The sequence below is a fragment of the Homarus americanus genome, unplaced genomic scaffold, assembly GCF_018991925.1.
Source record: "Homarus americanus isolate GMGI-L3 unplaced genomic scaffold, GMGI_Hamer_2.0 scaffold1024, whole genome shotgun sequence".
In the NCBI taxonomy this organism is placed as follows: Eukaryota; Metazoa; Arthropoda; class Malacostraca; order Decapoda; family Nephropidae; genus Homarus; species Homarus americanus.
This window is the reverse complement of record NW_024715228.1, coordinates 8,022,686-8,035,936: the sequence shown is the minus strand read 5'-3', so window position 1 is coordinate 8,035,936 and position 13,251 is coordinate 8,022,686. Positions and strand designations below refer to the sequence as shown.

The following is a 13,251-nucleotide window of genomic DNA, read 5'->3' as shown; positions in this document are numbered from 1 at the left end:
AGCATCACACATTTACCAATAATAAACTCATAAACAAACATGTTACTGTATATACCTGTTAACTTGGCAGAAAGTATTAGTAATGGCCTGGCAATGACAAGCATCAGTTGCAGCGTCACAACCACCACACTGCATAGCTTCATCTGTTGTTTCATCAGATTCCTCCACTGAAACCAATCTCCAAATTATTAGACTTACTTCATAATACTGTAATGTACATATAATTTCTATATTAATTACTGATCCACACCAATTAGCCTTACTTTCATATATAACAGGGTGACTGAAGATGAACACCTTCCATGCATGCATATACACACACAGGAAGAGGAAAAGATAAGAGGAGGTGGATGAAAGAGCGGAGGGAGGGGAGAAAAGACGAAGGGAAGGATATTTTGATGCTAAGACACCGAGGACAACAAAAAGAGGGGTTGAGTCTGTTCAAGAATGAAATAAAAGGGCATGTGGGTATGAGAAGAAAAGGGGAGTGGGATTTGAAAATGAAATGCCGAAGATAATTCTGGACACTATAAATAGAACAGGTTGCACTGACACTGTACTGTATACATTACAGTGAGTTCTGCTATAATGTTTTGTCTTGTAATTGCTCTATCGATTATGAATTAGGAACGATATTTGTTATAACGACGCTTGTTTTTATACGCGATTTTTGCTTACTACTTCTCAATTTTGTGGTATTAACTGTGAATATAGTAATGAAGAATATCAACAAGAGCGTTCTGGTGATAGAATTCGTTGACGTAAAAGAAAGGATATAACTTGAAGCTCGATTTTATCAACCTCAAAATCACCCTTCTCCCCCATCAAGTAAGTGTTACATTTATATGATTTCATTATTAGATATGAATGTAACATTTATTTAGACTGTGCTATCCTTTGTGTTAGGCTAACTACTAAATTTTTTGATTTGAGTAATCTGCACCTAACCCTATTTTCTCCATAAGCCCTGTTATTTCTATTACGCGATTTTCTATAACGCGATATTTTACAAGAACACAATTATCGCGTTAGAGCAGAACTACCTGTATTCTTTTAATTCAAACTATCAATTACTTTAGGGTTATTAGTATATGGTACAATTAAAAGATGTTACATCGTACCTTGATTACCAACTTCAGCATGGTAGAAGACCTTGAAAGCTGCAGAATAGAACTTGTGAAGAAGGTTTGTGAAGGAAGTTGGCATCTGGCTGTGTAACGTGGCCCGTAAATGAAGCTTGAAATGCTCCATCATACCCCCAGGAATACATTCTTCAAATTTGGCTCCAGAGTGTTCACATAACATTTCACATCTCATAACACGTCAAATGAAAATTAAGTTAGTGCAAAAGCAGAATTAATTTATGATACAAAAAAAGAATTTAAATAATCATACCTTTCAAGATATTACTCCTGAATTATACCCCCCTATGGTGTATAATATAGCACAGGATTTGAAATTTCAGATCTACATATATCTTTGAAACTACAGTACAGTATAATCTTTTATTCTTTAAGTCATGATGGATAAAAAATTAATGGAATAAAAAAGACAACCTAACCATCAAGGCAAAGATTCATGAATAAATACCTGTGTATCTGTGGCAAAAAAGAGACAGCACTATCATACAGTTCACTAATTGCTGTCGCCACTCTCGACATCACCTCGACACTCCCCTCACCTGGGTCATCATCTTTGCCACACCTCTGAGAGTTGTAAATAACAAAGTTGCTCCAAAACTTTGGCACGATTGATTGCCTGAAACAAAAAATGCTTTGTAAATCAAACATAGCATTTCAAGCAAGAAAAATTAAATTACAGTATTCCAAGAATCAATAGGAATTAAACATTTTTTACCAAAGATTTGTATTCACCATCTTTAGAAATGCCTATACAGGGTATTGTATTAACCTTTTGAACAAAGAAAAAATTTGTAGAATTTTTGGAAAAACACTAAGAGCGTGTACCCCTTTGATGATTTTCCTAAGTGAAAACACTTTTTCTCTTGCAACTGGAAATTATAATGTGGTTTACTTCAGTACTTTTAGTACATTAAGGATACAGTAACAGGAAACCACCAAAAATCAACACTGAATAATCATATGATGCAGGTAGTCAACCAAACAAAATTTCTGCACCCATACGGTGTTATACAATATGACACACCGGACCAAAAATTCTGAACAACACAGGTTTTATATGTGCAGTATAGTCTGCATTTACGCATTTGGTCATTTACGCGGCACCTTGCCAGAATGAAAATTTTAAGTTACGCGGTTCATTCCATCATTTACGCGGGAAGCAGCGCCTGGAGGGTGCGCATTAGGTCGCTCTTACGTTATCGCTGACGTCATATGACATACCGGACTGTGATTGGGCCACGCATCCTTACCTCCCTGTGCCACTTGCTGTGATTGGTCTAATGTAACATGACGTGCTCTGCCACCAGAGGGAAGAAGTCGCTGACCTAGCCGGGCCAGTCTCATTGTTCTCAGTTCTCCGTGTATATACTGTTCTCTCTTGTGCCCGCTATTCCCCTCACAATGGCTTCCGCTGGACCCCCACCACCCCCAAGAAACCTTGAACTACCTGGACCAAGCCATGGTTATGTGAAGGAAGTATTGAGTTGGGGGAGAAAATCAAGCTCATCCTTGACAAAGACACAGTCAAGCATCGGTATGAAGTGTCTAATAACCTTCTGTCGAAAATTATGGAGCCGTATGTCCAGATGTATCACGACAACATCAATGCTAGTCGTCAACATAGTAATATGGACTTCTTCGCCCGCAACCCACCACAACCACAGCCAGCCCAAGTCAGTGATAGTGACAGTGAGGATATGGACTTTGAGGGGTTTGTCAGGGAGGCCCTGCAAACCTCTGTGAATAGTGATAGTGATTCACCGGAGGGCCACTAATCTGCCCTCTGCCTCGGAACCAGCCGCCATCCACGTGTGCCAACCCATCTCTTCTACTAACGTAAGTGTTAAACACCTTTAGATTTGTACAGTAGTGTAGTTTTTTATTTAGATATTATGTGTGTGTCAATACCATCATAAAATTATGATGTTATTTTTACAACAAGGTACGTATTGTGTCGGAAAAAGTGGAGTTTGGGAGTCGGCCCAGTCTCTATTTCAATTAATCCCGTATGTTCTGCTATTTCGTTTACGCGTTTCTCGTTTTACGCGGACCTCCATGGGTTCAATTGGCCGCGTAAATGCAGACTATACTGTATTCTTGTTATGCCACATTGGTTACACAATACAACACATGTAGCTGGAATAACAATATGAATGTTGTTACTACAGTATTTTACATATTTTTTTCTCTAAAGGTCACTGGGTCAAGTATTACTGTAGCTACATACCAAAATTACAACTTTTGGTTTCAGATCTTTTATCATTATCTTGAAGAGTATCTACATTGAGATTTTCTTGAAAATGGCTTGCCATGGGGATTCTTTCCCTGAAGGAATCTGAAGGGCCACATCAATAATAACCCATGACCTGCAGAGAAAATGAAAATGTAATTTTTCCAGGAAAATCAACTGTTGTACAGATAAAGCTTTTCGTATAGTAGTACCTGAGAGCAACCCAGATGGCATCAAGTGCAAGGTCAAGAACAAGTTGGCCAGCTCCAAGCTGCTGTACTAGCCTTATCACAAGTGCCAGGTCATCTTCTCCATCACTTATCTGTAACTCAAAAAACAATTCATTGTCAATATAAATGACAAGAAGCACATAATATTAAGTCACTACAAATATTGAAGACTTTCTCTAATATTATAAGAATCAAAACAATTCATACAAAACAATAAAGCTGAGACAGACATGTGAGGTGTAGACAGCTTTACTACATACGGTATGCAAGGAGGAAGACAAACCACATAAAAGATATAGCGAGTCAGTTCCTTATTTAGCCAAAATAATTTTCAGGTTTTTCTTCAAATTTCTCATGAATAAAGAAAGACACTGTCACCCACACGATGAGGACAACGCCAACTTTGTTTACGTGAGGAAGAGGAGGAGTCCAAATGTTTCATAAACATCTATAACACTACTGTACCTGCATTCCAATTCATGCTCACTAAGAAACAATAGCAGCAGTAGAAACTTTTAAAATTTGTTAGTACAAACAATGATGATAAGGTATTCTTCCTTACTTAAAGAATGATAATACTGTACATAATAATAGGTAATGGAGCAGACGGCTAACACCAAGAGTTTTTTTATTTCGTTCATTATTTCTACAGATGTTCTTTGAACGATAGTACTGCAATAATAATATGACAATGCACAGAACCTAATAGAACCTGAATTAACCAACCTAACCAAAGAAAACTACCTTACCTTATCTAACTTCATAGTCGGGGGTTAATCAGAAATAATTTACTTTGATATATGGGAACAATGAAAGCAACTTTCTTTAAGCAGCTTGGTGTAATTTTGTTTTTTGTGGACGTGAGAGTACGCTCGGTTGTTGCACTCAAACAAACAAAGAGAGAACAACAACATGCACCAACATGGCAGATTTTTTGGCACCAATATTTAGGGTAAATTTATTCATTTCTTCACATACAAAGCTTGTGTCACAAGATCAGTTTGTTGCTGTGTTTTACTCCCAAATTTACCTCATCCTTCATACCCTACCTATTACAGGTGATTTATGATCATAAAGTAAAACAAAAAATGCAACTAATAATGAAAATAAAGACTTTTGTATCATTTTCATTACTTAGCATCATCCAAAGAACATCAGTGGAAAAATTAACGCAATCAAACAACTCCTTCTGGTGTTGGCCATCTCCTCCACTATTACCTAATACAGTACTGTACTGTACTATCCCCAAAAAGGACAATTAATAATAGCAAGATTTGAAACTTTCATAATAGCATTATTAGCTTATCAATATACACTAATGCAGCAATGGCTTCCCAACAGCAGCATTGCCACTGTCCTATCAACACACAACACTTGTAATGAATGTTATTACTGTACAAAATTACTATATATTTCGATTTATTTTAAGATAAAATGAACCAACAAAACCTACGAATCCTAGGATGAATGTCAGTCGCTTTTTTTTTTTGCCCACCCGGGCACAGGTCATCGACCCACAATGGGGCCTGGGATACGAAAAAATAAGAATAACAAGAAATTAAAAATAGAAAAGAAAAAGATTATATTAATCTACACCACGAAGATGCCAGAAAACCAGCTTTTTGAAATGAGACAGATTATATGCGTATGGAAACACAGAAGAAGGCAGAGCATTCCACAGTTTGGCTGTGTGAGGAAAGAAGGATGCACTATAAGGGGTTATTCTAGTGTGACCGACATCCACAGAGAAATGGTGGGCACCGTGGGCAAGACGAGTGTTACGAGCCCACAACCCTGCCGGCGGTACACAGGATGCCAAATCCACCGAACATTGCCCGTTAAAGTACCTGTAAAAGAGAGAGAGAGAGAGTGAAGCAACATTGCATCGAAGAGAAAGTGAAGAAAGATTATCGACTAAAGGAGGAGAGTTAATAAGACGAAATCCTTTGATTCCACCCTATCTAACAGTTGGACAGAAGAAGAGCCACCCCAGATATGAGAGCAGTACTCCAAGTTAGGACGAATGAATCCTTTATATACAGCATTCCCAGCTTTCAGGAGGCAGCTATGGCAATGTTGATGATGTGCAGCTTCCATGACATATTAGAGGAAATGGTGGGGCCTAGTATATCTATTTTAGAATTTGGCAGAATGATTGCATCCTGAAATGTGATTGGTGGGAGATCATCTAATTTGGAAAATGTAATTGGTAAATACTGAGTTTTATTACTATTGAATATAAGGAAGTTTCTTCCTCCCCAATCGGAGATGCTGAACAGATCCGCACAGATAGATGTAATGATATCAGCTCTAGAAACAGATCTAGTTTGAGAATTAGGGGAAAGGGGAAAATGTGAAGAAGAATGAAGAGCAGAATCATCAGTGAAAGAATGGATAGAATTAGTCTAAGTGTGAAGTAAATCATTGATAAAATGAAGGAAGATAGTAGGAGAAAGAACAGAACCCTGTGGGACACCACGATTGGTAGAGAAAAAGCAAGAGATCGATCCCTCGACAATAACTGCCATGGATCGGTTCTCAACGAAGCTAGAAATTAGAGAAGCCATAAGAGGGAAGTTTAGAAAGCAAAGACTAGAGCAATTTGTCTGATTTGCCGACAATATCTCTCAAAACTTTGGCAATTTATTTAAGCAATTCACGATAACAAGCATGCTCAATATTTATAGCCAACCTCAACATTCATAGTCAAACAAATACCATTATTTAATCAAATCAAGCAATTTCAGTAGGTTAATTAGGTCAGGTTAGGTCAGGGTTATATTAGATCAGAGTGGTAAAGATTTGTTTTAGGTCAAACATGAAATTTCATATTTCAATATATGTAGGGAGAAAGAGTAAAAAAAAATTAATATTTAGTAGTTTCCAACACCTACTTATATACAGAAGTGAGTCTTATTTAGGGAGAAAGAGAAAACTATAAAGTATTTATTCTACAATGTTTCCATCAGAATTTATATTTTTCAAGTGTTTTAACTGATAAAATTACCAACACTATTAGATGTTCAAAGTGGGCAGGACTTTGAAATATAGGGAAAATGTGGGGTAAAATACTAAATAGAACACCAAACAAACCTTTAGCAATCTTACCTAACCTTTTCTGACTTGTAAAAATGTTAATAAATGCTTTCGAGTCTATGGGTCCCACCTCAACTGAACATCGAAAACTACACCATCACCTACTAAACACCGAAAACACAAATAAGTAAAGCATTTTAAAGTTTTAGGATTTTAATAGGTTAAGTTAACTGAGGTAAGGTTTTCAAAGGTTTGTTTGGTTTTCTTTTTAGTATTTTACCCCACATTTTCCCTATTTCAAAGTCCTGCCCACTTTGAACATCCAAGTGCTGGCAATTGGGAAGATTAAAATTATCAAAAAATATAAATTTGGGGAGTTAATTGGATCTTGACTGTTACTAGTTTGGCACACAATTTTGGTCTCATTTTGCTCAATATTTGATGCTTAATGCAAAGGAGGGTTAATATTAATTAAATGGCTGTGACAAGATTTTCGAAGGGGGGGTTTCGCCAGTAGAGAGGGGTCGGGGAAAGTGGGAGGCAAAAAACAAGCAGGTCCTGGGAAGTAAAATTAGTTGCTCAGGACAAGGGGTAAAACAGGACCAGGGAAGAGTAGGTTTAAATGTATACTATACAAACAGTAGGAGCGTTAGAAATAAAATAGACTTGGTGAGAGCGGTTGTATGTACCGAGAATGTAGACGTCATAGCAATCACCGAAACTTGGATGAATCTGGCGAGCAAAAATTTTTTATCAGAGTACCACATAGAAGGGTACAACCTTTTTCACAAGGACAGGGAAGGTAGGAAGGGGGGAGGGGTCGCACTCTTCGTCAAGGATACATTAAAATGTTGTACTAATAATTCAATAAAGGGTGAAATAGGAACCGAGTCTGTGTGGGTAGAAATCACGGAAGGAAGAGAAAAACTAATTATGGGAGTGATTTACAGGCCCCCAAGTCTTGGCAAAGAAGCAGCTCAGCCCATATGGCAGGAAATGAGTAGGGCAGCAAAATATAACAACCTATGCATTATGGGGGATTTCAACTTCAGAAATATTGACTGGGACAACATTGTAGGCGACTATGAATCTGAAGACTTCCTAGACGCAGTACAGGACAATTTTTTGAAACAACTAATTACAGAACCTACTAGAGGTGACAATATATTAGACCTAGTATTAACAAATAAAGAAAATATTATCAGAGATATCACAGTAGGGGAAGAACTAGGTAACAGTGATCACAGAGAAATCAGGTTCACCCTAAATTGGGAAACGAAAAACAATGACAATATGGTCAGAGTCCCAAACTTTCGGTTGGCGGATTATCAGGGGTTAAGAAGGTACCTTGGTGAGGTCACCTGGGAACAGTCACGTCAGTTCCCAGTAGGAAGGGGTGAGGTCATAGATGACACAACAATTGATCATGACTATAATATATTCACTAGTATACTACATAAAGCACAAGAACAAAATATACCATACAGAAAAATTAGGTCAAATAAGAATGAGCCAAGGTGGATGACCAGAAAACTTAAACATGACATAGGAATAGAAGAAAGGAATATATAAGAAATTAAAGGGAGGGGAGGAGCAGCTCAGAAACAGGTATAATGAACTATCTAGGAATGTTAAGAAAAATGTAAGGAAAGCAAAGAGAGACTATGAAATCAAAATAGCAAGAGAATCCAAGGCGAATCCCAAGGGATTTTTCCAGGTATATAGGACAAAGGTCAAGGACAAAGTTGGGCCTTTAAAGTCAGGGAGGGGAGAATTGATAAATGGCAGTGAAGAAATAAGCAAAGCATTGAACAGCTACTTCTTATCAGTTTTCACAGAAGAAATTTGCGATGAAATTCCGGAGGTGGAACTGATATTTAAGGGAAAGGAAGAAGAGAAATTAAAGAATATCACTATCAGAAAAGAGGATGTTCTTAAGAAGATAAATAAACTAAAGAATACAAAATCCCCAGGGCCGGATGAAATTTTCCCTCGAGTCTTAAAAGAGTGTAGGGAACAGATTAGCGGACCCCTCGTAAACTTATTTACAAAATCATTAGACACTGGAGTTGTGCCAGAGTTGTGGAAACAGGCAAATGTAGTACCCATATTCAAAAAGGGAGACAGAGCATCAGCGTCAAATTACCGGCCGATCAGTTTGACGTCAGTAGTGGGGAAATTTCTTGAATCAATTATAGCAGATAGCATCCGATCGCATCTAGAGAAAAGCAAATTAATCTACGACTCTCAACATGGGTTTACAAAGGGAAAATCTTGTCTAACAAATCTGCTAACGTTTTTAGGAAAGTCTTCGAGGTAGTAGATAATGACGAAAATTACGATGTTATTTACTTAGACTTTAGCAAAGCATTTGACAGAGTACCGCATCAGAGGCTTCTGAGAAAAATTAAGGCTCATGGTATCGAGGGGAAAGTTTTAAATTGGATAAAATCATGGCTCACCGATAGAACGCAGAGGGTCACCGTAGATGGTGTTAAATCTGAGTGGGGCCGTGTAACCAGTGGGGTTCCCCAGGGGACAGTACTAGGCCCACTCTTGTTCATAATCTACATAAACGATTTAGATACTGGGATCAGCAGTGACATAAGCAAGTTTGCGGATGACACCAAAATAGGGCGGCAAATTAATTCAGGGCAGGATGCAAATGCATTACAGGAGGATCTAAATAAACTGCAGGGGTGGTCTGAAAAATGGCAAATGAAATTCAACACTAGCAAGTGCAGCGTACTTAATATTGGAAGAACAAATACTTATAATGTATACAGCCTTAACAACATCAACCTAGAGAAGTCGACTTGTGAAAGAGACCTAAGGGTACTTGTAAGCCCGGACCTACAGCCTAGAAAACAGTGCGTTAATGTTCGAAATAAGGCAAACAGAGTATTGGGTTTTATATCTAGAAGTGTAAGTAACAAGAGTGCAGAGGTCTTATTGCAACTATATCTTGCGCTAGTCAGGCCGCACCTCGATTATGCAGTTCAGTTCTGGTGCCCCTATTATAGAATGGATATAAATTCACAAGAGTCGGTGCAGCGAAGAATGACAAAAATGATTCCGGGACTTAGAAACCTTCCATATCAGGATAGGTTAAAGAAACTTAACTTGCATTCCCTAGAAAGACGAAGAGTGCGGGGAGATATGATAGAAGTATTTAAGTGGGTGAAAGGAATCAATAAAGGGGATATAGATAAAGTTCTTATAATATCCGAGCAGGATAGGACTCGAGCAACGGATTCAAGTTGGATAAGTTTAGGTTTAGGAGGGAGATAGGAAGAAACTGGTTCACAAATAGGGTGGTGGACGAGTGGAACAAGCTTAGCAATTTTGTAGTAAGTGCGGGAACTCTGGAAAGTTTCAAAGGAGGCTAGATAGATTCATGGATGATAGAGAGTGGTAGTAACTTTCGACAGGAGCTGCCATGCACAGGCCAACCGGCCTATTGCAGACTCCTTATTTTCTTATGTTCTTATGTTCTTATGTAATTTGGTTAGGTTGGGTTGGGTTATGTTAGGTTTCAACAGTGTTTTGGAAGTTGAAATACTCATGAGAATAGGTTTTTTGGTTGTTATTCTCATAACAAAATGGAGCCACAGCCATTAAACAAGTATTTATCAAAAGGAGAATCTTTTTTTGTGGAAACGCAAAAAAAAAAAATCAACTTCCTAGTTGAGAACAATGTGAAAAAACTTTTTTGGGTATTTTTGCATTTGTGCACACAACTTTCCTACCCAAAATTTATTATCATATTCGAAAAAGACGTCTAATTATAAGATAATTTTCTTCTATTACATTACCGTCGCAAACATATAATAACGGAGATGGCGCATGCCAAAAAACTTTCTTTATTTTCTTCTATTAACCTTCCACCATTATCGCCTAGATAACCTCCCACTCTGCGTGTCTCCTTCATAAATCGTCATCCGCATGCGTTCCCGTACACATGCAGCCAATCAAAAGCGTTTTTTTTTGTTGCCACCAATTTAAATGATTTGTGGTTTAATTTGCAGGAATTATGGCTTAATCAAATTCGATTTTTATTTTGGATCTCTCATATTTTGAAATTAAAATTCATTTCCGACCATGGAATTCTGCATTGGGTGTCACTTCAATTATATGGAGCTGATCGCTCATTTTGGGGAAAAACGAACAAGCTATAGCAATTTTTAGATCTCATGGTGTTCTCTCGACATCTTTTAAAGTGTCCTAAGTGTAAGAACGAGTGTAAATATCGTCAAGACCAACTTAGTTGGTATTGTAGTAACTCATTCTTTATTACCAAAACAAAGAAAAGACGTTGATGTTCGTACACCGTCACTGATTACAAAGGAACCTGAACTAGGTAAGAAATAAGTGATTTCATCATATGGTGAGGGTTAGGTTAGGTCAGATTAGGTTAGGTCATCAATAAAAAGGGTTCGGTTTACATGTTTTTCTTGTGATTTTTGGTGTATTTTGTATTCGCTTGGCCATGAGTTTTGTCGGAAAACGCCCCACCCAACTAAAAAAAAACAGGCAATTTCCGAAGGAAATCAAGGTCAAAACCAACCAAAATACACTAGAAAAACATAGTTTTGACTTTCTAACAGAGTTGTTTGCACTAATACAAATTTACCAAATAGCGTCAGGAGGAACTTACCGTTCACGGCAACATATCCACTGTCTACTGTACTGTTTATGGAAAAATCGAAAACTGGCTACTATCATAAATTGATTTTTTCCATAACTTTCAAATACCAATTAGATATTATTCACAAAAATTTAGCATGGAAAACCATAATGCTTAGTTACTTACATCAGATAAATTTCCTTCTATAAAAAAAGACTTTTTGATAACTTCCCATTGTTGTTTTGAATCACACTGCTTCCCCGCCGCCATGTTTGTTGTGGTCGGGGAGGTGAAGGACCACAGGCATAAACAACTTTACCCTAGCAAAACAAACTTCCAAATTCATTACAATCACCCATTTCTCTCTCTTATCTTTTTTTATCCTCTTCGCCTCTCATCGGCTTGGGCGGTCGGTCGCGCCCATTGTTGGCAAGTACTGGGCATGTACTGGCTCCTGAGTGTAATGTACAGAACCTGAACCTGTTCCAGTGCTGTGGTCAAGTCTGGTCTTGAGAGAGCTTACACTCAGTGCCTTCACAACACTTTCTGGAAGGTTGTTCCAAGAGTTCACAATTCTCACTCAAAAAATGTTTGCCCTCACAGTTTTCTGGATTTATGGCTTCTTTTTTTTCTTTTCTTTTATCCTCTTCACCACTGATCGGCTCGTTAGCCGCTTGGGCGGTCAGTCACGTCTCTGTTACGCACTGTTGGCAAGTACTGGGCATGCACCAGCTCCTGAATGTACCTGAACCCGCTCCAGTGTTGGTCAAGTCTGGTCTTGAAAGAGCTCACACTCGGTGCCGTCACAACACTTTCTGGTAGATTGTTCCAAGAGTTCACAACTCTCACTCCGAAAAAGTTTGCCCTCACAGTTTTCTGGACTTGCGGCTTCTTCAATCTTGAGCTGTGACCCCTTGTGGGGCGAGCGTCCGCCAGCTCCAAGTAAGGACACTCGACTGAGTAGTGTCCCTTGAGATGCTTATACACCTCAATTAGGTCACCCCTTGCCTGTCTGTAGTATAAGCTAAGCAAGTTCAGGCGCTCCAGTCTCTCAGGGTAGCTGAGCAGCCGAAGGGCAAGCACCAGTCTGGTGGCCCTCCTTTGAACATTTTCAACCAACTGACAGTCCCTAGCATATCTCGGGGACCAGACGGGGTGACAGTACTCCAGAGGGGGAAGCACTTCACTCCTGTTGACAACAAACATCAGGGTTGCCACTCAGCCACCTGCTGCACTGCAGTAGTCAAGTTATGTTCTATAGTGATGCCACATGGCCGAGATGATTAATTCAACGATTATCAGTGGTTACTTTTTTTTTTTACCTTACAGTAAGAGGACATCACTAATGTTCACATTGTACTTTGTTTTAGCGACTATGAAGTGATTTTTGCTTTGTTGTTTTTGTTGCGATTGTAAAGTGCTTTGGCTGGACAATGACCTTCCACATGTGGACTGTTTATATCATAGATTGGGGGGGATACCTGTAGTAGTCTTGAGTTTTGTCATCATTCTTTGGGCATATGCGCATACAAAAGTACGTACAGTATATTTATTTATTTCAACCCTCTTGCCTTCAACCCCTACTACTATAGAGTTCACACTTTCAAGTTTTACTTGGGTTCTTACTCTTTGTAATATACAAATTACAGCACCTACCATATTCCCTATACAGTTAATTTTTCATCCAGTTCATACCATACGACAGTGCTCTTCCTTCTTGACACTCCTCCTCCTGGCAGGTGCATCTCCCCAATACCCAAAATGTCTTACCTATATTCTTTTGTTTGACCTCCTTTCTCATCTTCATTCACACCAGTTGCATTTTATATATCTAATCTGTCTCCGACTCTGAGCTTTTCTGTCTTTTACTTGCTTACTCCTATGGGGATTTCATAGGTTGGGAGTGGATCACACACACAGCTTTGTTCTTGGAGACTTAAGAGGATTATACCTCTTGTCAGCAAACTTCAGTACACTCCCTACCCC

General features: G+C 38.5%; 1 protein-coding gene across 1 annotated transcript in view; it reads right to left on the bottom strand.

Annotated features, from left to right (window-relative positions):
• The window catches only part of LOC121856582 (anaphase-promoting complex subunit 2-like), a 40,287-nt gene extending 28,481 nt beyond the window's left edge, over positions 1 to 11,806 (bottom strand). Inside the window, exons 1-5 of the mRNA XM_042352210.1 lie at positions 11,452 to 11,806; positions 3,585 to 3,694; positions 1,591 to 1,758; positions 1,122 to 1,312; positions 56 to 167 (exon numbers count right to left, since the gene is read on the bottom strand). Coding sequence (XP_042208144.1) covers positions 56 to 167; positions 1,122 to 1,312; positions 1,591 to 1,758; positions 3,585 to 3,694; positions 11,452 to 11,535 — 665 coding nt within the window. The 5' untranslated portion in view covers positions 11,536 to 11,806. The remainder of the gene's footprint in view (positions 1 to 55; positions 168 to 1,121; positions 1,313 to 1,590; positions 1,759 to 3,584; positions 3,695 to 11,451) is intronic.
• Positions 11,807 to 13,251: the final 1,445 nt, after the last annotated feature.